The following is a 23,810-nucleotide window of genomic DNA, read 5'->3' as shown; positions in this document are numbered from 1 at the left end:
GGCGCCATGCGTGCATGCAGCCTACGCATACGTATCGATCGCTGATGCGTGCATGGATCATGCATGTACAGGTCAAGCGACACGTAGCCGGCACATGGCCTCTGGAAGGACCGGCGTGCCACGTATGGGGTGATGATCTGGGTGCGTACTGCGTGCCTCTCCCGCCAGCGAGACAGACAATCCGCTGGCTGGATCCACCAGCTGCGTGTGTACTGCGCATGCATGTACGCATGCAATGCAGTGAGCCAGTTGTTTACAATCACTCGCCGAGCCAGATGCATGCACTTCCTTAGTCTGGGTTTTTTCTTTCTCACACAGTACATAAAAGACGCTCATAGATACGCACATATGCTCATCTCTATGAATCAAGAAAAAAAATAGCACACTATAGCGGCGCTAATAGCGCGCTATAGCGTTTCTGAAAACTAAACGCTACGATATGCAGATTTCACCCGCTACGGCGCTATTTGCGCTAAATACGGCGATTGCACGCTACAGCGCGTATCGATGCTATTTTTTCGACAGTGTTTTTTTCCAGACGAATTTTTCATCAGCCCACTATACTTTTGGGCTTTCTGGCCCAGTAACCAAGCATATCTTCTCCTCCAGCCGAGCGAACCCTAACCAACCTACCGAGCGAGCCCTTCCCAAATCGAACGAGGCGACGGTGGCAGCGGCGGCCGCCGGTGCTTCGCCCGTCTCCTCCAGCCACGGCCAGCCGCCTCCTCGGGTCGCTGTCGTCTCCTCGGGTCTTCGTCGCCTCCTCTAATCCTCTTCTCAGGTCGCTGTCGCCTCCTCTTGCTCCACAACTCGATGTCGGCGCCGGCTTCAGCGGCGGCGAACCAGGAACCAGGTAAGAGTTGCTTCAATTCATAAATCTTAAATTCTTAATTAGTCAATCTTGATTCTTGATGAACACCGATCCAAAAATAGTCAATCCTAAATTCGTAATTAGTCAATCTTAAATTGTCCATGACTTGTGTAGTTGTGTCTACTATCTAGTACTCTACTTTCTAATTAAATCATCTCCATGTTAACTTTGTTAGTAGTAAGCTAGTAAGTACTTGCTGATTGCTCTCAGTCTCAGACTCTCAGTGCTTGTACCTTGTAGTTAGTACAACCAGAGTTGGTACTTTCCAAATTTGGTACTAGTAAATGTAAATAAATACTTTGCTGCAATCATATGTTCCTTATTTGCAAGCCAGTTAAAATTTCTGAAATACTTTGTTGTATTCATGAATGTAGGCGGTGATGTGTCAAGCACAGCATCAACAGCTACACAGGGAGAAGGAGCACAGGTTGTTCCTAGATCAAAAGATCCAGCATGGAAATATTGCACATGTCTGGACATCAGCAAGAAGAACTGTCTAAGATGCATATTCTGCGATCATTTGTCCAGCAATGGCACTAGTCGAATCAAATTGCACCTTGCATGCATTCCTAAGTCTGGTGTGGATCACTGTGAGAAAGTGCCAGCTGATGTCAAAGAGGAGATCCTTCAGTACTTGACAAAGAAGGGTGACAAAAAGCCAGCCAAGCTTATGGAGCAGAAGAGGCGCAGAAATGGAGTTGACTTGAGCCACTTGGAGGGGGAAGAACAAGCTACAAGTGATGAAGATGGACTAAACCATTCTGCACTTGTGCTTCAGCCATCGAGATCAACAAGAAATAAATCTAAATCTTCAAGTGGCCCTATGGACAAATACTGTGAATTAACTCCCGAAGAGCTTGTTGCCGCAAGGAAGAGGAAACGTGGTGCTAACACGATCCAGGGGAAGCTGACAACTGAGAAGAGAGAACTAAAAAGGGCTCGTGCTTGTGAGTACATCTGCCAGTGGTTCTATGAAGCTTGCATTCCATTCAACGTAGTCACACTTCCCAGCTTTGACCTCATGCTTCAGTCAATTGGACAGTATGGTGATGACTTGGACGGTCCTACTCCTTATGAAATGGGTGGCCCAATATTGATGAAGATGAAGAAAAGAGTTCAGGAGTCCTTCAATGCACACAGGAAGACTTGGGAGCTTACTGGATGTATAATCATGACAGATGCATGGACTGACATAAGAGGAAGAGGGGTAATGAATCTTGTAGTTCATAGTGCTCATGGTGTGGTGTTTCTTAATTCTGTGGACTGTTCAGCCGTGAAGAAAGATGGGAAGTACATCTTTGAGCTTGTTGATAGATGCATAGAAGAGGTTGGTGAGAAGCATGTAGTTCAAGTTGTGACTGATAATGCAAGTGTTAATCAAGCGGCATCAACCTTGTTGAAAGCAAAGCGCCCCAACATATTTTGGAATGGTTGTGCTGCCCATTCTATTGATCTGATGTTAGAGGATATTGGCAAGCTTAAAAAAGTGGACTCTACTATGTCACTGTTTTCCTTTATGCACACACTAGAGTTTTGTCTCTAATGAGGGAATTCCTTGGGAAAGATCTGGTGAGGTCTAGCATTACAAGGTTTGCTACAGCTTACTTGAACTTGAAAAGCATGCTGGACAACAAGAAAGAACTGCAGAAGCTATTCAGATTAGATCAGATGGATGAAATGGGTTACTTAAAAAAGGTGAAAGAACGTGATTCCAACCGAAGTGTGCGCTCTGAAATTTTTGGACAGGAGTAGAACGTGCTGTCAACTTCTTTGAGCCTTTGGCTAATTTGCTGCGGCGAATGGACAGCGATGTACCAGCTATGGGTTTCATATATGGTGCTTTTTTGGATGCAAAGAAGGAGATTGCAGCTAGATTTGACAATGAGGAGGCTAGTATCCAGGAAGTGCTACACATTATTGATAAGAGATGGGACAACAAATTGAAGGGGCCCCTACATAGGGCTGGATACTTCTTAAACCCATACTACTACTATGAAAACAAGCTGGAGATTGAGTTGGATGGAACATTTAAAGATGGCCTTGTTGTTTGCATGGAGAAGATGGTTAGAGATGGTAAGAAGGAAGATATAATGACAGTTGAGTGCCAGGCATATCAAAATGAAGAGGGGTCGTTTGGAAGGGACAGTGCTAAAAGGCAGCGGAGAAACAAGAACTTTGATCCAGGTAAAGAACTAAATATTTACATTGTTGAAATAAGATGTGTAGGCTGCAATGCGAATTAGATGTTGCAGCTTTGTTAACTGTTATTTGTTACTTGTTGATGCAGCTGAATGGTGGTCCAATCATGGATCAAGTGCACCAAATCTCAGGGTACTGGCTATGCGGATTTTGAGCTTGACATGCAGCTCATCAGCTTGTGAGAGAAACTTCAGTGTTTTTCAGCAGGTAAGAATGTAGTACAAAGTACAAACTGTCAACATATCCTTTATATGCACATATGTTTCTTTTTCTTACTGATGTTTATTTACTTGCAATGTACAATCAGGTTCAAGGCAGCAAAAGGCGCAACAGGCTACTTCATGACAAAATGAGAGATCGTGTCTTCATTAAGGCCAACTCCCAACTTGAACAAAAGAGAATGAACAAAGACAAGGATCCACTTGTGGACAGAACACGTGCAGATGTTGTGGAAGATGAAGATAACGAGTGGATCACAGGAATTGTGCCGGTTCCAGTTGTGGATACTGCAGATGAACCTGAAGAAGAACCAATACCACAACCGAGAGCAAGAGCTGTTGCATCAAAAAGAAATAAAGCTCGTCAGCCTAGGAAGAAGTTGCTCCCAGTTTTTCGTGATGATGAGCTGCAATCTGTGGGTTCTTCTGATTCGGATGATGATGCCATGGCAGCAAGTTCATCTGATTCTGATTGAGCTTCTGCATCGTTGTTGGCTGGCTCCTAAACTCCTAAGTCCTTATTTCTGCTATTCTGGACCTTGCTTGTAGGCTGTTTAATTTATCCGTCTACTTTGTTTGTCTGAAATCTGAATATATGAACTCTGAACAGTGCTATATGCCTATATCTGGACCATGCTTTGTTATCTGAACAATGTTTTAGCCTTGGTTTTAGCTGCTGAAATCTGTCATTTGTGTTGATATATCTGTCATTTGTATGCTATATGCTGAAATCTGAATAATGTTTTGTGAAACGCTATTTTGCACGCTATTTCGTTTATAGCGTTTTTTTGAAGGTTGCGCTATTTCAAATAGCGCGCTATTTTTTTCATTGCTATGAATGCATGTACGCACATCTTATCTTCATGATCACCTCTGAGAGGCTGAGCCGGCATATTATCTTGAGATTGATGAAGTCGTCACGGAGGACTTCGTAGTCAACGGGAACCATGCTCACTCCGAAGCGGCGCTTGCAGCTGATAGAGGAGATCCGGACTAGGCGTGATGCTCGAATCGTCGTCGTCCTAGTTCCGGATTCGCTATAGCCGGGTGAGGAGGAGGACGCGGCCATGGAGGAGGGGCAGAGCCGAAGGAGGAGGACGCAACCATGGAGGAGGACCGGAGCCGGAGGCGGCCGCCATAGAGGAGCAGGAGGCAGAGACAGAGGAGGAGGGGAAGGTGGCGGCCATAGAGAAGGAAGAGGCAGAGGAGGCAGATCTGGCGCATGCGGGCTTCGACATGGCCGACGCTATGGCGGAGTTTGAGGTGGCCAAGTGAAAAAGGCGGCGGAGGTGGAGTCCAACCGTCGTTTGCTGCACCAGTGGAAAGCGAAGATCGACAAGCTCTTCACTCACATGAAGTCCGACGAGGAGCCGGGCATCACTTGGCTCTAGTTTTCCACTCCCTCTAGTTTTTCACTCTCCATATTAGTTTTATCCTAAGTCAACTTCATGAAGTTTGACCAAGTTTATAAAAAATAATATGAATATTCTTTATCTAATAATAAAGCAAATTGGGTTTCTTTCGTCCGTCATGGCATTTTTTAGAAAAGTCCCTCTATTTCAAAGAATTCAACCCGTAGTCCTGTTTTAAGTGAAAACGAATCGTTATTTTCGTATTTTACACAAAAGTTCCCGTCTTTTCTTAAAATCAACCCGCCATCCGGTTTAAATCACACCCAAACCGTTATTTTACATTTTTCGAAACCCCCGTGATGTTTTAGGTAATTCATCCGTGGATCATATTTAAGTCAAACAAATGCTTTTTAAAATCATCCATATCTTTTAAACCATAACTCCAATTTGAACATGTCATATATGAAATTTGATTAAAAAAATATCTAGAATATGAATATGAGATTATTTTTACCTGTTAAGTATTTTTAAAATTATTTTGGAATATATTTGAGTCAGACCAAATGATTTTCTAAATTATCTGCATCTTTTAAACCGTAACTTCGATTTTAACATATTATATATGAAATTTTAATAGAAAAATGTGTGGAATCTAAATATGATGTTAATTTTACCTATTAAATATTTTTAAAATATTGTTATGGAAGCAAACTTATAATTTATAGCGCAAGATCCGCTTTTTTTCATACCGGCGGCGATCCAGATTGCAAATAAACACCCCACTATAACCATATAGGGAAAAGAAAACATCGATAACTACACATGCATACCTCTGAAAAATGTCGCAGGGGAAAACAGCAGATTTCTCATCGCGAGAGTGAGAGAAAGCGAGAGAGAGAGAGACGGGGAGAGAGGGAGGAGAGAGAGGGAGAGAGAGACGTCTTAAGATTAACCATATTCAACACACGTTTTTTGTTGTTTTGTGTAAACACCGAGGCCATCGCCGGCGAGGGTGAGAAGGAGGATAAGCGGCAACACAAATATGATGCCTTGCAAAAATAAAGGAGATGGACCTATTGTGGTCTTGAGTGATGATTGTTGAGTTAAGAGCGTGTGTTATGTTTTCTCTCCCGTTGCAACGCACGGGCTCTTTATACCTAATAATAATAATAATAATAATAATAATAATAATAATAATAATAAAGCAAATTGGGTTTCTTTCATCCGTCATGGCATTTTCAGAAAAGTCTCTCTATTTCAGAGAATTCAACCTGCAGTCCTGTTTTAAGTTAAAACGAATCGTTATATTCGTATTTTACACAAAAGTCCTTGTCTTTTCTTGAAATCAACCCGCCGTCCGGATTTAAGTCACATCCGAACCGTTATTTTACATTTTTCGAAAAAAACCTAATGTTTTAGGTAATTCATCCGTGGATCATATTTAAATCAAACAAATGATTTTTAAAATCATCCATATCGTTTAAACCGTAACTCCGATTTGAACGTGTTATATATGAAATTTGATTAGAAAAATATGTAGAATATGAAGATAAGATTATTTTTACCTATTAAGTATTTCTAAATATTATTTTGGAATATATTTAGTCAAACCAAATGATTTTCTAAATTATCTGTATCTTTTAAACCGTAACTTTAATTTTAACATATTATGTATGAAATTTTATTAGAAAAATGTGTGGAATCTAAATATGAAGTTAATTTTACATGTTAAATATTTTTAAAATATTGTTATGGAAGCAAAATTATAATTTATAGCGCAAGATTCGTTTTTTTCATACCGGCGGTGATCCAGATTGCAAATAAACACCCACTATAACCATATACGGAAAAGAAAATATCAATAACTACACATGCATACCTCTGAAAAATGTCGCAGAGGAAAACAACAGATTTCTCATCGCGACAGTGAGAGAGAGAGAGGGGGGGAGGGAGGGAGAAGGAGAGGGAGGAGAGAGGGAGAGAGAGACGTCTTAGGATTAACCATATTTAACACACATTTTTTGTTGTTTTGTGTGACCACCGAGGCCATCGCCGACGAGGGTGAGAAGGAGCATAAGCGGCAACACAAATATGATGCCTCGCAAAAATAAAGGAGATTGACCTATTGTGGTCTTGAGTGATGGTTGTTGAGTTAAGAGCGTGTGTTATGTTTTCTCTCCCGTTGCTACGCACGGGCTCTTTTGCTAGTTTATAATAAAAATGTATATGATGTGAAGATATATTCAATAATGAACCCAATGATCTTAATTTGGTATTAGAGATGTTAATAAAAAATATATAAACTTGGTCGTAGATAAAAAGTTTGATTTAAGAAAAAACTAATATGTAGTAAATAAAAACAGAGGGTAATAAATAAGCATGATAATCATGCAAACTGCATAGCTATCAATCACTTTGTAGTAAAATTATGTTAATAGCAATATTTGGAACCTTATTGGAAAAATAATTATTGCTACAATATTTAGATACATTATAATCGAGCACTTTTCCAGCCCTCTCAGGCTATTAGCATCTCAACCATCGGATCTACAGTTTTAGGCGTTTTTGGCCGTTGGATGCACCTTCCACTCTGCTAGGAGCGCTAAACGGATTGGGACGATGCTCCCGCAACAAAATCAGCGATCTACTGTTGTTTGGGCCTGCTGGGCCCGTGTTATCCAATTTCTTTCCGTCGCTTCATCGCAAGTAAAAAAAGGGAATCATCCACTGCATATACGCACGCATTGCGGCTAGGCAAAGCAGCAGGTACGAGGCGAGGGCTTCTCCCCTAAAAGAATGAGGCGAGCGCGTTACACCTTCTTGGACCTCTACCGCTTTCAAATTAGCTCAATACAAGGTGAAGTTATTTAGATCTGGTAGCACCAGTGGATTGCATGTATAAATTATATGATGCATTATCATTTTGAGGAAGACATGCAATATTGACATGGTGTTACAAGGCGGCACATTCTGTTTCAGATCAGCATGCTATTACGTGATATTATTGTCCTTTATGTTTTTTTCTGCTTAGATACTTCAACACTTACAACTTGATGATGTCCTCAGTTTGACTAATCAGACTAAAAGAGCTTGCTAATTTACATAGGAAAATAAGATAAATTCCATGATGTACTTTTTGCTTAAGAGTTATGTTGATACAGCGAAAAAGAGGGCAAAACAAGCACCGTTCTGCAATTAAATTTCTAAATAGTCGCGGACACAATTTACACGGTGTACTACTACTGAAAATGCTAAAAAATTCATGTATGTACATGGGTTCACAAGTGAAGGAGATAATTTTATCGGAATTCTTATTTTGAGATGGTTCAATGAAACATCATCATTATTTGTTACTAAAAAAATTGCATGTCGGCGGATCGGTTTTGAATCTAAATAATTTCCCTAACAGTGATGTCGTGCCATTATACTGTTCAAATTTTTTTTTCAATATTTTTCACCGTTTGTTCTTGGGGCACAGCAACAAAACACATTTTTTTTTACTGACAAAGAAGTAGCTTAATGAAAATTTCACCTTCATATTCAGCGCCTCTGCATATACATTAATAAAACTGAATATCATTTTATTGCCAAAATAGACGGGCGCGGCAATGCGCGCCACTATGGTCTAGTGATATCAACACTGACACACAAATGATAATTATGAGGTTTTTTCATAAAAATAATCAATGAAGGCTAAAAGCAAGGTGCGCTCTTTTGTAATGGATTTTTTTTCTGGAGTTGAGATAGCTCATCATATATATGTATGATATGAACTTTTAAGGAATAAATATGATGTGCGTTCTCTACTTCGCCTTTTTCTCTTAAGTTATAATTCACCTTTCTTATGTTTATACTGATTTTTTTTACTTCATCGTAACTCATATTATGATCTTTGTAAATGACATACATTATTTTACATAATAACTTAAGATACCGTTTTTGGTACATTTAGTATAATTAACAATGTAAAGACGATAATGCATATTTATGTACATATTTTTGAAATATTCCAATGTTTTTCATTACAAATATGTTTTTATTGCTAAATTTTATTATAGTTTGTCGCCAAAAATATACCCCCTTCGTCCCATATTAGTTGTTGCTAAAATGGATGTATCCCATACATCCATTTGAGCGACAACTAATATGGGGCGGAGTGAGTAGTTTAGAAACTCCCCCCTTACATTGGATTTCATTATACTCTAAGCAAACCATTATTAGCACACTAAGTGTTTGTATGTGTTGCTTTTCAGAGTCGCATTGAATATCTACAAGACTACAAAACTCGAGTCTTCTAGATTTTATGAATCTAGCAAATAACTCGGTGGAGGATTCTAGAGAACAAGGCTACCAAGCCTAAGTTAAAGTCAATAGATGATTCTAGATTGTACGAAGTGACAACTAGTAGTTTGACCTCCAATATCGTCTTCGGTCCGCTCTCGCTTGGTTAGGGAGGGGATAGTTAGCTGCCAACACATCCATGATGTATACCATATATCAAAAGAATGCAGTTCATTATATGCATGAGTATTCATAATTTAAACTTCGTAATTGTACTAGTGCTCGCTTTATTATCTGTAAATGTTACTCCGTCCGATCCATATTAATTATTGCTGATTTAGTGCAGAGTTATACTAAATCAGCAATAACTAATATGGATCGGAGGAAGTAGTGTAATCTAACTAAGCTATGTACCCATTCTAAAAATACCGCTTAGAACCTATCCAGTTCTAACAGTAAAAACACAACTCACAACTACGAGCAATGGCGGGGCTTGAGATGAAATTATGGGGGGGCATGGGCTGAAGGGGGGGGGGCAAACATGATTGCTTTAGGCTGATTTTAGTTGAAAATTAGACCAAATATAAATGCATATGTGCATGTTTTTCTATGAGCTGGGGGGCCATGGCCCAGTTTGGCCCCCAAGTAGCTCCGCCACTGACTACGAGTGAACAGATAATTAAAAATTAATCATCAACAAGGATAACTAGAGGATGCAAAAAGTGAAACAAAAAAACCATCACAGAATAATCATCGCCCACTATTGGATGAAAAAGGGAAATAGAAGAAAGTCATTATGGAACAATTCACCGACTACAAGTGGAACAACAAAATCAAGGAAGTGAAAAAATGACCATGGATTGATTTGCAATTACTAACGTAATAAAAATTAATCATGGAACAATGAATGATTAGATCTCTTCTCTCTCCGTTTCTCTATTTTTTTGGTCTTTTTTCTGGCCGAACACCGTAATTAAATATCCAAAGACTCGTAACTCCGATTAGGCTAGAATTTTGAGGTTTTTTCATAAAATTAGCTTGCTTGTGATACGTTCATTTTGCATCATGCTTTTATATCGATATTTATTGCACTATGTGCTGTTATTACACATTATGTCACAATACTTATGCCTATTCTCTCTTATTTTACAAGGTTTACAAGAAGAGGGAGAATGCCGGCAGCTGGGATTTTGGGCTGGAAAATGAGCAAATATTAGAGATCTATTCTTCACAGCTCCAAAAGTCCTGAAACTTCACGGAAGTTATTTCCAGAATATATAAAAAATATTGAGCGAAGAAAGTTCCAGAGGGGCCACACCCTGGCACGAGGGTGGGGGGCGCGCCCCCTGCCTCGTGGGCCCCCTGGTGACCCTCCGATACCCATCTTCTGCTATATGAGGTCTTTCGTCGAGGAAAAAAATCATAAGCAAGCTTTGGAGAAGAAACTCCGCTGCCACGAGGCGGAACCTTGGCGAAACCAATCTAGGGCTCCGGTAGAGCTGTTCTGCCGGGGAAACTTCCCCCCGGAGGGGGAAATCATCACCATGGTCATCACCAACGATCGTCTCGTCGGGAGGGGGTCAATCTCCGTCAACATCTTCACCAGCACCATCTCATCTTAAACCCTAGTTCATCTCTTGTATCCAATCTTTGTATCCAAACCTCAAATTGGTACCTGTGGGTTGCTAGTAGTGTTGATTACTCCTTGTAGTTGATGCTAGTTGGTTTAGTTGGTGGAAGATCATATGTTCAGATCCATTATGCATATTAATACCCCTATGATTATGAACTTGAATATGCTTTGTGAGTAGTTACGTTTGTTCCTGAGGACATGGGAGAAGTCTTGCTATTAGTAGTCATGTGAATTTGGTATTCGTTCGATATTTTGATGAGAAGTATGTTGTCATCCCTCTAGTGGTGTCATGTGAACATCGACTACATGACACTTCACCATTGTTTGGGCCAAGAGGGAGGCATTGGGAAGTAATAAGTAGATGATGGGTTGCTAGAGTGATAGAAGATTGAACCCTAGTTTATGCGTTGCTTCGTAAGGGGCTGATTTGGATCCATATGTTTCATGTTGTGGTTAGGTTTACCTTAATACTTTTGTTGTAGTTGCCGATGTTTGCAATAGGGGTTAATCATAAGTGGGATGCTTGTCCAAGTAAGGACAACACCCAAGCACCGGTCCACCCACATATCAAATTATCAAAGTACCGAACGCGAATCATATGAATGTTATGAAAACTAGCTTGATGATAATTCCCATGTGTCCTCGGGAGCTCTTTCCTTCATATAAGAGTTTGTCCAGGCTTGTCCTTTGCTACAAAAAGGATTGGGCCATCTTGCTGCACCTTATTTACTTTTATTACTTGCTACTCGTTACAAATTACCTTATCACAAAACTATCTGTTACCGATAATTTCAGTGCTTGCAGAGAATACCTTACTGAAAACTGCTTATCATCATTTCCTTCTGCTCCTCGTTGGGTTCGACACTCTTACTTATCGAAAAGCTATGATAGATCCCCTATACTTGTGGGTCATCAGCTTGCGACGAAAGAAGAGCTCCAACCGACTTAAGGAGCAGCCACACGGGCCCATGGCGCGCCCAGGGGGTGAGCACCCCCTGGCCGTGTGGGGCCCTTGGGCACCATCTCGTGTTGATTCCTTTACCCAAAAATCACATATATTTTAGAAAAAATCATATTAAATTGTTGGGGTTATTTTGACCTATAAAAACCAAAAACATGTAGAAAACAACAACTAGCATAGGTAGATCAATAGGTTAGTCCAAGAAATAACATAAAGTGCACCAAAATCATATATAATAGATGTTAATATAGCATGAATACTTCAAAAATTTATAGATTTTTTAGGGGGAAAGCCAAGTTCTATTCATCACAAACCACAAATCGGGCCGGGCTTCGGGCCAGGTCAAAAAAAAGCCCGATGCTAAAAACCCAGGCTCGAGCCCAGCCCAACCCAGCCATCGGGCCTACAAATCGGCCCGAGCCTGAGAATGCCTGACACGGCCCGGTCGGCCCGGCCCAACTACGGCTTAAAACACGTTTTGTGCAGGCCTGAGCCCGGACCGACCTGCCCGTCGGGCTCAGTTTCCAGGCCCGAGCTCGGCCCGCTGGCACACTTGTTCTCAGCCCGGCCCGGGATTTTCGGGTCGGGCTGCCCATGGCCAGGTCATGGGATTGGCCAAACCAGACATGGCGTCCCTGACCCAGCGAATACGTATCAGTTCTTGACCATGTCCGCTAGTAATTTGAGCCCGCCTATAATCCTTTTCCCGGTAGTGAGTGCTTGCAGTCCTCACTAAGTGGTCTACGGATGTGGATGTAGTTTTTGTGTTGTTCCTGTGTTCTTTGTACTACCATGGCATGGTGGATAGATCAAAAATTTCCTGAAAAAACGTAAGAATTTTTTTGGAGAATGTTTTTTCTAGGGAAGTTTTTTAAGGTTTTTTTGGGGAAGTTTATAAACAAGAAAAGTTCACTGGAGCGGAATGAAACATGTGTAGTACTCATCCCAAAGGTCAATAACCCGGAAAGAATGAAGGATCTCAGACCCATCAGTTTGTGCAACGTGGTATAGAAGCTAGTGTCAAAAGTGTTGGCAAATCGATTGAAAATGATTTTGCCCGAGATTATAGCCCCGAACCAAAGTGCTTTCGTTCCGGGTCGGTTGATTACAGATAATATTTTGCTAGCTTATGAGGCGACACACTTTATGCAGAATAGGAGGTATGGTGGGGTGGGATATGTGGCGTTGAAGTTGGATATGAGTAAGGCTTATGACAGGGTTAAGTGGGATTTTTTGGAGGCTATGATGTCAAAGATGGGGTTTTCTGAGGAATGGGTTAATTTAATAATGAAATGTTGTCGTACGGTGAAGTACAAATTTAGGGTTAATGACATGCTCACGGAGGAAATCACGCTAGGTAAGGGTCTTCGATGGGGTGATCCTATCTCCCCTATTTGTTTCTGTTTTGCGCCGAGGCTTTCTCATGTCTACTGAATAGTGCTGAGATGAATGGTCAGCTAGAAGGGGTAAAGATTTTTCAAAATGCGGCGAGCTTTAATCATCTACTGTTTGCAGATGACTATTGATTCTTCTGAAGGTCTCAGAGGAAAGTACACTTCATTTGCAACATATTCTAAATTTGTATGACGATTGTTCGGGGCAGACAATCAATACGGACAAGACGTCAATCATGTTCAGCAAGAACACGAAAGAAAGAGATAGGAAAGGTATGATGAACAACATGGGGCTGCAAAAGGAGACTTGGAATGAAAAATATTTGGGCCTGCCGGTGTTTGTGGGTCACTCCAAGAACAAAGTGTTTGCTTATATTAAGGACCGTGTGTGGAAACGGATCCAAGAATGGATGGAGAAAATGTTGAGCAAGGCTGGGAAAGAGATACTGATTAAAGCATGTGCACAAGCTATTCCGACATACGCGATGTCAGTTTTTGATTTTACTAAGGGGCTATGTGAACAGATGACAGCCATGATTTGTAGGTACTTCTGGGCGCAGCAGGACCATGATAAGAAAATTCATTGGCTGTCAGCAGAGAAACTTACTTTACCGAAGAAAGATGGAGGTTTGGGCTATAAAGATCTGCATATTTTTAATATGGCAATGTTGGCAAAGCAGGGATGGCGGCTGCTCCAAAACCCGAATAGTTTGTGCGGGCGAGTTCTGAAGGCAAGGTACTTTTCAGATACTCTAGCGATGCACGGGTCGAAGATGGTGCATGTGTCCCAAGCTGTATGGCCGGGCGCTGCTCCTAACTTTATCCGAGACTTGATTGCCGGGCACAGTGGTTAATTGAAATGAAATTTCATTTTTTTTTTATTTTTTTGAGGGAAGAAATGAAATTTCATAGTTGAAAAAGAAAGAAAAGTACAAATGTCCTAAAGTTATGGGCCAACGGCCTGTACCCTTGCTTGTGAACGGCGCACATACTAGTTAGGCCCAACGCAACCCTCCTGAAGTCCTCCTCTTTCGCAGCCCGGCCTTCTCACCACGAGCACGACGCCGGCGACGAGGACCGCCGACGCCGCCGAACCCTGCCCAAAGCGAGGCAGCCGACGAGCCGGCGGAGATGCTGCTGGAGGAGCTGCTCCGCTGCCAGATCCAGGAGTGGTACCCGGCGTTCCGGCGCCACACGGTCCCCACCGCCATCATCCCGCTCCCGGCTGCCTTCCTCCGCTACCTCGCCGGCCGGACCGCCTACCCCGACCCCGACGAGGGCGATCAGGGGCCGCTCCCCTTCGTCCTCCCGACGCTCACCTCCGGCCGCGCGCCCTTCCCGCCGCTCCAGGGCCACTTCCCGGACCCCGTCTCCCTCCTCGACCGCGACAACACCGACCCCCTCTTCGGCGACTCCGACTCCGACGACGAGGGCGAGGGCCTGCTCCGGCCCGCGTTCCCGGAGCTCGAGGCCGCGGTGGACGCCGCCATCGCCGACCTCGGCGGGGCCGCGCTCCCCAAGCTCAACTGGAGCGCGCCCAAGGACGCCGTCTTCATGGCCGCCGACGGCACCGTCCGCTGCACCTGCTTCGCCGAGGTCGCCATGCTGCTCCGCGCCTCCGACTGCGTCGCCCACGACCTCGTCTCCGCGCGCCCCTCCTGCCAGGACTTCGTGCGCGCCAACCGTGTTCGACGGAATGCCGCAGAGGGTAGTCTGAGTGACCCTGGTGAGAACTGCAGCGAGGTAGGTGCCCGCGGCGGTGGGAGTGATGCGCCGGAAGAGGATGCTGAGCAAGAAAGCAGTGATGATGATGAGACTTGGGTGGACGACGGGTTCCAGTACTACCTCGCGCTCCGCAAGTGGTACCCAGGCCTCCGCCCCGAGTCGGAGTTCCGCTGCTTTGTGCGGGGGCGGAAGCTGGTCGGTGTGTCGCAGAGGGACCCGTCTGCCTACTACCCTTCTCTGCCTGGGTGGAGCGCTGAGGTACAGCCCAAGATCGAGGATTTCTTCGAAGAATTCATCGAGCCACAGTTTGCTTCAGAGAATTACACGTTTGATGTGTATGTGAGAGCCGATGGTCGGGTGAAGCTGATCGACTTCAATCCTTGGGGCGGCTATACCCTGCCGCTGCTGTTCACATGGGAGGAGCTTGAGGAGGAGCAGAGAGCAGAGGACGAGCTGGAGTTTCGAGTGGTGATGCAGCAGGGTGCGGTGAGGCCAGGGTTAATGACAGCAATTCCGTATGATATGCTGGATTGGGGGGATGGCAGTGGCTGGGATGTGTTTCTGAAGAAGGCTGGCAATGAGCTCGACAGACAGATGGCATCATTAGGTGTGGATTCGTAGTTACGGCCTACAGCAAGGTGCTCGAGTGCTCCAGTAGGTGAACAAGTGAAGTGGTGGCTCTTGGTAATGTTTCATCTGTCGAACACTTAGAAGTAACAGTTTTCTTCAGATTGTGATGCAACCTCATGGTACTTGTTTTTCTGTTTCCCGGGACTTTGTAATGCTAAGTTGCTAGTATGGGATTACCTCTTGTTGCTTCATTTCAGTTATATCTTCAGATATTTACAGAAACGTATTTGTAGTGGAAGTTTGTGGCCCATGGCTGAAATTGCAGCAGATCTCTTATATCTCTTAAACATGAATACACCCCCTATATTTCTTTGCTGCTTCATATGTACCTGCTTGTATCTATCTATTTATTTTGGCATTTCAACTGAGAATTGAGGCAATGATATATAGGATGATTTTTTGGTCAAAAAGGTCTTAACTTTGAACTCTCCCCCGGTTCTCATTTCAACTTTGAACTCTGCAACGGTCCGGTTTAGGATCCTGTACTCTTAATGTCGTTTGACTGAATTTAACCCTGGTATTTGCCACGAGGCGGACACGTCACCCAGTTCGGGGCCTACTTGGCATTCATTCTTTCTCCCCAAACATTGCCACAAATCCAGTTGTTGATGGCACTCCTGTGAGTGAGTATGGGACCAAAGAGATATTTATGTGAGTTCCTTGATACCCCAGCCAAAAGGGATATATTGAATAATAGCCAGGTTATAGCCCGAGGCCCTGACATATATAGTCTAATACTCCCTCCGTCCCAAAATTCTTGTCTTAGATTTGTCTAAATACAGATGTATCAACTCATGTTTTAGTATTAGATACATTCGTATTTAAACAAATTTAAGACAAGAATTTTGGGACGGAGGGAGTACATTATTATGCGGTAGATGACCAACTTTATTCTCATCAACTTGAAATCGTCTAGGTGTTCAATACTTCAACTGGTCCAAGGGAAGTGCCTGATTCTTGGAAGATCTGTCCCTAGCAAAGACAATGTTTTACTCTTTGTACTGTTATAAACTTCTTTGATTCCTGAAACAAGTGACTGTACTAGACAGTTAAAGATCTAGTAATTTAGTTGGCTGTATACTTGCTTGTGCTATACAATTTCTGTGAGCTACTAAGCTTATCCTGTAAGGTGCTCAACTGCCTTATAGCTTATAGATAAGTCTGAAGCTATTTTGGGCAACCAAACTAACAAGTCATGAGCTGCTCCCTAATTGTGGCCCATTTGCTTGCTTTGAATCTATTATGGCAGGGCTGTTCTGTTTAACGTTAAGCCCGAATAAGCTGGCTGTTTGGTTCAAAGTCCTAACTTAACTGGTTAAGGTTACTTAAATAATAGGCCAAAGCTTAAATTCGGCCATATTTGCTTTGACTATGTTATGGCAGGGATGATGTCTATTTAATGTTAAGCCCAGATAAGCTAGCTGTTTGGTTCGAAGTCCTAACTTAACTCGTTATGCTTATTTAACTAATAAGGCCAAAGCTTAAATTGGGCCAAACAGGTCCCATTATAATCTAGTGCCAGTAGGCATGTCATGTACGCAACACAAAGCTTACTAGTATCATGTAGTCTTTGTTTTTGAAATTTCTGACGATGCCATGTTATATAAATTTTCTCCTTGAAGTGAATTATGATGATTGTTTTGGTATGGTTATTGCTTAACGAGGGTGCAATATACTTCTGTGTGCCAATTTTAACTGAAGGGTGAAAGAAGCGTTACTAGAAATGCTATCTTGGAGCTGAGGGTGCAGTGTCTCAGCAATGGCTGAAATCCTGATTCACTTGGTATCAATGACTTGCATGATGCACTGAATTTCTGTCCCATAACTGAAGAATTTCAGAGCTCGTTCGTAGAGTTAACGCTGCCTAGCGATTATTCACGAGCATATTACTACTGAATCCAAGTCTTGAACAGGTTATGTTTTGCAGTGCATGCTTGGACCTGAACCACAGGGGTACCTACATAAAAGTAACTGCGAAGCAACACGTACTTGGAGACGCGTTTTGATGGCTCCACGAGGTAAAGACTCTTGTCTATATAAATAACCTCAGTTGCATTGCATATCCTACTGTCAGTAGTATATATAGCCTGGACACCATTGGAATGCTGGCGTTACTCATCAGTAAGTAGCGAGTATTGACTATAGCTGCTTAGGGACAAGATGGTGGGTGGGTACGCGTGCCGCGGTCGGCAAAGGGGCAGCTAGCTAGCCTTGGTATCATAACCTGTAGCTGTACAGCCATTACAGAATTCAGATAGGAAAGAAAACCATTAGTGAATTCAGATAAGAAAGAAAGGACGGGATAATTCAGATAAGAAACACTAGAATATCGATCTGCAGATGCCTGGCTGCTCGAAGGATCAGCAGTACTTGTTTACTCGAACCCTAGCATGCATCTGCCTGATCGACGGGGAATAGTATAGGCGTGCAGCAGTACTTGTTTACTCGAACCCTAGCATGTATGTATAATTGTAGACGTCCTTGTCTAGTCAACTAGTCACGGAGATGGCTTATTATAGTACACTGTACGTCGTTTCCAATATGTATTCCTACAGCGAGGTGCACGGGGCTGAGCTCCGTCGGGTTGGGTTGGTAGGGAAAGACGATGTGGGTGCGTCGCACGTCCAGGGTTTATCAGTTTACTCGGGGGGGAGGGCTTTGTTTATGCTCCTGCAATAAGTGTGACACTTGCAGTGCCGAGCTCTGCTAGCTAGGCCATGTGAAGCTTTGAAAGGCCACACTGCTCTCATTAATTAGGGGGAATTTACCGGGTCGATCGTGAGCGCACGTCGAAGCTGGAGGCAGATCCTGATCCGCGTGAGATGTCCATGGGGTGTTTATCCTACGCATCGCCCGGCACAAGATATTCTTTTAAGGTACTTCCTCCGTAAACTAATATAAGAGCGTTTAGAATACTAAAATAGTGATCTAAACGCTCTTATATTAGTTTACAGAGGGAGTACGTGTGAATAACAAACGATTTCCCATGTGCGTAGGATATGCATGCATGGATGGATGCTTCCGCTCAGTTTACTGCATGTCTGCATTTGGTCCAGTAGTTTTGAGCCACGTTTGTTAATGAAGGTGAAGTTCGTGTCCATACAAAAAATATATATTACAGTGAACACAAGAAACTATAATTTGCTTCCAGTGGAAGTAGTAGGAGATAGTTTCTTGTTTTGGATGTAACCATTATTGGTGCTCTGCTAGCAGGTACCTAAACCGGACCAATATTTTGTAACCTAAATATATAGAAGAAATATGTACTCTCGTACGGCGTACGGCTGATCAATATACCAGGGAAATAATTGAAGCTACCCTAGAAGAACCTACACATATTTTTGCTTGGCTACCTTACACATGGGCTAGCTAGCTACAGCTTAGCTAGCCATGGCAATGGAGGTTGAGAGGCTGCATTTATGGGAGCATGACATCCCAGCTAATTATTTGCATTGCAGTTCCCCAGCAAGCTAGCTTGTTTCATGCATGCTAACCTTCAATTGAATACAAGCTTGTCACAACGTCATCACCACCTTGTTTAACTAATGTAAACAGCATCAACTTGGCCTTGAATGCCACGTGAAGAGAGAGCCCGGATGTGGAGGAGTGTAGATTATGTGGCACTGGAACATGGGGGGAGGGGCTAGGGTTAGCTCCACTTCTACTGTACTACTTAATCACCTTACTTAGCTGAGCATAACAAGGGAATTAATCATGGGTCCACTGCTGTCTGTCTCCCTCTTTGCACTTGACCCCTATATTCCACTGACAGCTCAAGACCTTGCTGGCTCATTAAGCTCCACACTAGCGCCTACTCGATTAAGAAACCGCTCACTCTATATAAGTAGCCGCATGCTTGCACGTCTCATGCATTCACAGAGCTTAGCTAGCTAGCTGCCAAGAGCTGCCCTGAACCCTAGCTAGTAGTAGCTTCCCGGAACACCGTCACCAGTAGCTCGATCTCACCTAGGTAGGGAACAGTGACACAGAGCAGCAAGCTGCCTAGCTAGCCAATGGCGTGCAAGCGGGCCACCACGCGGGAGCTCCGGGCGATGTACGATGACGAGCCCTCCTCCATGTCCCTCGAGCTCTTCGGCTACCACGGCGTGGTCGTCGACGGTGATGATGAGGAGGGCGACACCGCCACCGCCCTCCCCCAGCTCTCCTTCGTCGATAACTTCAAAGGCGGGTGCGGGTCAGCAGCGGCGGACTACTACAGCTGGGCGTACAACGCCTCCGGTGGGACGCCCGGCGCCTCCTCCAGCTCCACTTCTTCGGTGCTCAGCTTTGAGCATGCCGGCGGTGCCGGTCATCAGCTGGCTTATAATTCCAGCACAGGTGACGATGACTGTGCGCTCTGGATGGACACCATGGCCGATCAGCATGGCGCTGCCAAGTTTGGGTTCATGAACCCAGGGTCGGCCGATGTCGTCCCAGAAATCCAGGAGAGCAGCATCAAGCAGCCGGCCAAGTCTGCGCAGAAGCGCTCGAGCTCGGTAACTACCTACATCAGATTAATTTTTTCTATGCATTCATGAGAATATGTTGTTACCTACACAAACTTTGCATCAAATCTATTTAAGTGAATAATCTGATCTGTGTTTATCTGTGAAGGGTGGTGAGGCGCAAGCGGCGGTGAAGAAGCAGTGTGGAGGAGGCAGGAAGAGCAAGGCCAAAGTTGTGCCTACAAAGGACCCTCAGAGCGTCGTTGCAAAGGTACATATACAGGCAGCATGGATCAATTTCTCCCTATTGTTGTGGTGGCAAGATTCTTTGCACTGCAAGAAAATTGCTTCGACGAAGCCGAACTAATCCAAGTTACTCGATCGATCATGGATCTTTAGGTCCGAAGAGAGCGCATCAGCGAGAGGCTCAAAGTTCTGCAGGATCTGGTCCCCAATGGCACAAAGGTGCGTACCATGATTTCTTCTCATGCCTCAGCACAGTTTTTGTGTGAAAAAATGACCTGGTCATGGTCATTAGTTGCTAATTTTCTGAATGAAACCAACTCGCGTAGGTGGACATGGTCACCATGCTCGAGAAGGCAATCACCTATGTCAAGTTCCTGCAGCTGCAAGTCAAGGTATGCGGCAATCGGTTATCAATGCGTCGACTACTCTTTCGACCCAATTCACTTCTATGAACTACATGCAGTCTCATGTCTGATGTATGAATTATAACCCGGTTCGTGCATATTCGGTGTGTTTGCGCAGGTGCTGGCGACCGACGAGTTCTGGCCGGTGCAAGGGGGGAAGGCGCCGGAGCTCTCCCAAGTGAAGACCGCCCTGGACGCCATCCTGTCTTCTCAGCAGCAACCCTAGGCCATGGATGCATGCATCCATGTTGAATTTTTTACCCAAGTTTTAGATGATCGCGGCACGTGTAAGATCAGAACAGAAAAGAGAGCACAAGCTCTGTAAAAATACATGGCAGATCATGTTTTTTGTTTCACTCCTTTTAGATCAATTCTCCTTGTTTTTTATGTGATCGGGATTTGAAGTTCCGATCACTGTAACTAGTCCAATAAAACTTAGAGGAACATGATGTTACACAGCTTAGTGAAACCTAGACAGGGTCCCGCCATCGCGTGCAACGAAAATAAAGTTGTTTCTATTGAAACATAAAACCCTCTTCTTCTTTTGCAGGGAACATAAGATCCTCTCCTTGATTTACAAGAACAACGCACGATCGGATTCATTGAAATGTTGTTATCTTGAGTTCTTCGAACTAGAAAACTGAGCTATGGGGATTTAGATCAAAGGGTATTTGACACCACATGAAAAACAAATGAACTGTACAAAGTGGTTTGAATGCAAACCAATCCTCAGGAAAGAAAAAGAATCCCTAAGGATTCATTCACATTCTCTAAAAAAAATCCCTTTGAAATTCCAAGGATCCAAACTAAACCTCAGGGGTTTGGATCCAAGTTCCTTTCAATCAAAGGAACCCTAAATCCTGAAATGGCAACAGGGAGCCTTCCTGAGATGAACGTAGTTTTTTTTTTTTTTAGGGATCCCCACACTTTATTAATTTGAACCAAAGATCAAAGGGATACAAAGTTTTTACAAGTTAGATGAAAGTAGTTAAAATCAATTTCGCGTCAATTGGGCGGCGGGCCTGAGTAGCATCCATCCATCCATGAATCGTGCAAACCTTATTATTTCACGGGGTCTAGATCTGAGATTGACAAATGAGCATTTGTCAGGGATCTTAATTAACTTTTTCGCAAACAAAAAGGGATCTTGGTTAACAAAGTAAATCGCCACAGAATTTGTATAGAGATTTTCTGCTACCAACATTTTCGCAAACATCGGAGATCGTGCGGCTACTTGTGTTTTCTTCTCTCCAGGTCAAACAGTTTTGTAATGCAACTGGAATTAATTGCAGTTAGTGCGTGATTAGAGGAGGCTCAAGACAACTCCTTAGGATGCGGCTGCTGATGATGCCATCATGTCTCACTAGAGTGGAGACAATTCCTCAACAACTAAAAGACATTGTTGCTGAGTAAAAAAATGTTGATCTAATTGCACCATCGTTTGCGACAAGCTGTAGTTTCTCGTGGTCTATGGTCACTGTTGAATCCGCGCAAGAATTTACCGTAAGAGTTAAATTTCACTTTTTACCCCTTTATTTGTCTGGAAGTGTCAAAAGTTACCCGGCTAAAAATTGTGTTTCTAATTTTACCCATAGTCATGCATTATTTCCACATGTTTCCCCCATCCCAACAGCCTCATGTGGAAATTCTCTTAATTCTACTGAGTGATTATAGTGTTGCTTTTTGATTCCTTAAATGTTCTTGAATCCCGAATTCGCAATTTCATTTCAGTTATCATATATTTTAAAAATGTCTTCCACTTAATTTAGTTACCGATACGAAGTTAATTAATTAATCATGGAAAAATTACATACTTTAGATTATAATTAATACAGTCTTTTGGAACAAGTGCCCCTCAAGGTGGTGTTAAATGAGCAATATGTGATTTTAAGAAAGTAATAACTAATTTCCAGTGTCGATAAAGTGGTCTCGAGATGTCAGGATGGGGAAGGCTGGTAAAATGGTACAATATCTGGAATAATTCACAACTAGAGGGGTAAAAAGAGGAAGAAAAACTCAAAAAGGGGTCATCTTTATTGTAGCAGTTAGTTGCAAATAGGAGTTGAGAAGTGGCATTTTACTCAAAATAACAAGGTAGAGAAAAAAATTCCCATTCATGCCGGAATCGAGTTGTTTTCTGTGCATTTGTTGCGTTCTAAATGACCCGACGACAGCATTTTTCTTAGAAGCTGGTCAGAAATAACTGAAATGCTCGATGTAGAAAGTTAAGAACTAAATGAAGGAAGCATCCAATAGCAGTATGAAAATACGTACAACTTTCCGAAAAAGACAAAGCAAGAAAATTGTCACTTTCTAAACTACTGAAACTCGCGGTTGAGAATGGTAAACTGAAACTTGCAGTTAATTATCACTTTCTAAAGTTTGTGTAAGAATTTGAGGAAAATTATGATCATTTGATGTAGAAAAAATGATGATATTCATCCTGTATACCACATAAATCTGAGATAATTAGAATGCTGGATGAAGAAACTTGAGAGCTAGATGGGAAAAAACAAGGGTGCATTAGGTGCTCTAAAATGCTTCTTCTGAATAAAAGAAAGAGATTGTAGCTGACGATCGCACCTATTAATGCTAATAAGTGCACGACAACACATCATCAGATGCTTGACATGTGGAACCGACTGTCATTTACGTCATCCATCACGAGATAACCGATCCGATTATGATAAACAATGTCGTTGAAATGCTGCTAATCCCTAATCAGTGCGGTATAATGATGGCCAGGAAGGCAGGAAATGATACAGGGAGATGCTGCATCATGCAACTGGTCGGTGCCTTGAATGCAGAAAAGAAAAACAGTGATCATGTCATGTGGTCCTAAGATCCAGAGATTTCTAGGTTCCAATCGTGCAAAACCAAGGTCAGATCACGGTTTCGGCCATGTGAAAACTCCATTACTCTAGTTGTTGACAACGGGTGCAATATGCAATATAATGCACAAGCCAAACAAATCAGAATGAAGATCCAAGCATGGTTGCCATGAAGCAAAGTCAACACTGTCCCATGATTTTAGCTTCACAAGATGTTTTGTTTCCCTAGGAAAATATGAAACGATTGATGTTTCATGCATCATATCTCAACAATTAGGGACATTACAAGAAATATTTTACCAGCAGTTTCCCACACATTTTCCCTCACAAAAGATACTTTACCAGCAGTTTCCCACGCATTTTCACTCACAAAATATTTACTGGCAGTATTGTGCTTCGGAGGTTCTAAAACATACTCCCTCCGTTCGGAAACACTTGTCCTAGAAATGGTTGTATCCAGACTTGTTTTAGTTATAGATACATCCATTTTATCCATTTCTAAGACAAGTTTTTCCGAACGGAGGGAGTAGGTGTCATGTGTGTGTTTCTGTGGGCATGGCAGTCTGTCCTGTGTGAGGTCACATTCCAGCAGAATAAAATCTAAAGATTCTTGCACACCA

At 42.9% G+C, this 23,810-nt stretch overlaps 3 protein-coding genes across 4 annotated transcripts; all 3 read left to right on the top strand.

Annotated features, from left to right (window-relative positions):
- The first annotated feature begins 640 nt into the window (after positions 1-640).
- On the top strand, positions 641-3,911 carry LOC123057459 (uncharacterized). Of its 2 annotated transcripts, none has more exons than XM_044480422.1 (4): positions 641-853; positions 1,246-3,055; positions 3,159-3,277; positions 3,378-3,911. In XM_044480422.1, exons 2-4 carry the CDS (start codon positions 2,671-2,673, stop codon positions 3,762-3,764), a joined length of 891 nt encoding a protein of 296 aa, XP_044336357.1. In that variant the 5' UTR covers positions 641-853; positions 1,246-2,670; the 3' UTR covers positions 3,765-3,911. The 2 variants fall into 2 exon arrangements, 1 of the variants encoding a protein (XP_044336357.1); XR_006426865.1 differs by having other exon boundaries at positions 647-853.
- Positions 3,912-13,892: 9,981 nt separating this feature from the next.
- Positions 13,893-15,586, top strand: LOC123059766 (cell division cycle protein 123 homolog). Its single transcript, XM_044482250.1, has one exon. The coding sequence runs from the start codon at positions 14,041-14,043 to the stop codon at positions 15,253-15,255; it is 1,215 nt and encodes a 404-aa protein (XP_044338185.1). The 5' UTR covers positions 13,893-14,040; the 3' UTR covers positions 15,256-15,586.
- A 3,519-nt stretch (positions 15,587-19,105) lies between these two features.
- On the top strand, positions 19,106-20,778 carry LOC123059765 (transcription factor bHLH113). Its single transcript, XM_044482249.1, has 5 exons — positions 19,106-19,760; positions 19,879-19,980; positions 20,109-20,174; positions 20,282-20,347; positions 20,478-20,778. The coding sequence occupies exons 1-5, from the start codon at positions 19,278-19,280 to the stop codon at positions 20,583-20,585; spliced, it is 825 nt and encodes a 274-aa protein (XP_044338184.1). The 5' UTR covers positions 19,106-19,277; the 3' UTR covers positions 20,586-20,778.
- The last annotated feature ends 3,032 nt before the right edge of the window (positions 20,779-23,810 follow it).

Source organism: Triticum aestivum, chromosome 3A (genome assembly GCF_018294505.1).
Source record: "Triticum aestivum cultivar Chinese Spring chromosome 3A, IWGSC CS RefSeq v2.1, whole genome shotgun sequence".
Lineage (NCBI taxonomy): Eukaryota > Viridiplantae > Streptophyta > Magnoliopsida > Poales > Poaceae > Triticum > Triticum aestivum.
Note: the sequence above shows the minus strand (reverse complement) of the source record. Positions and strands in the feature narration are given on the sequence as shown.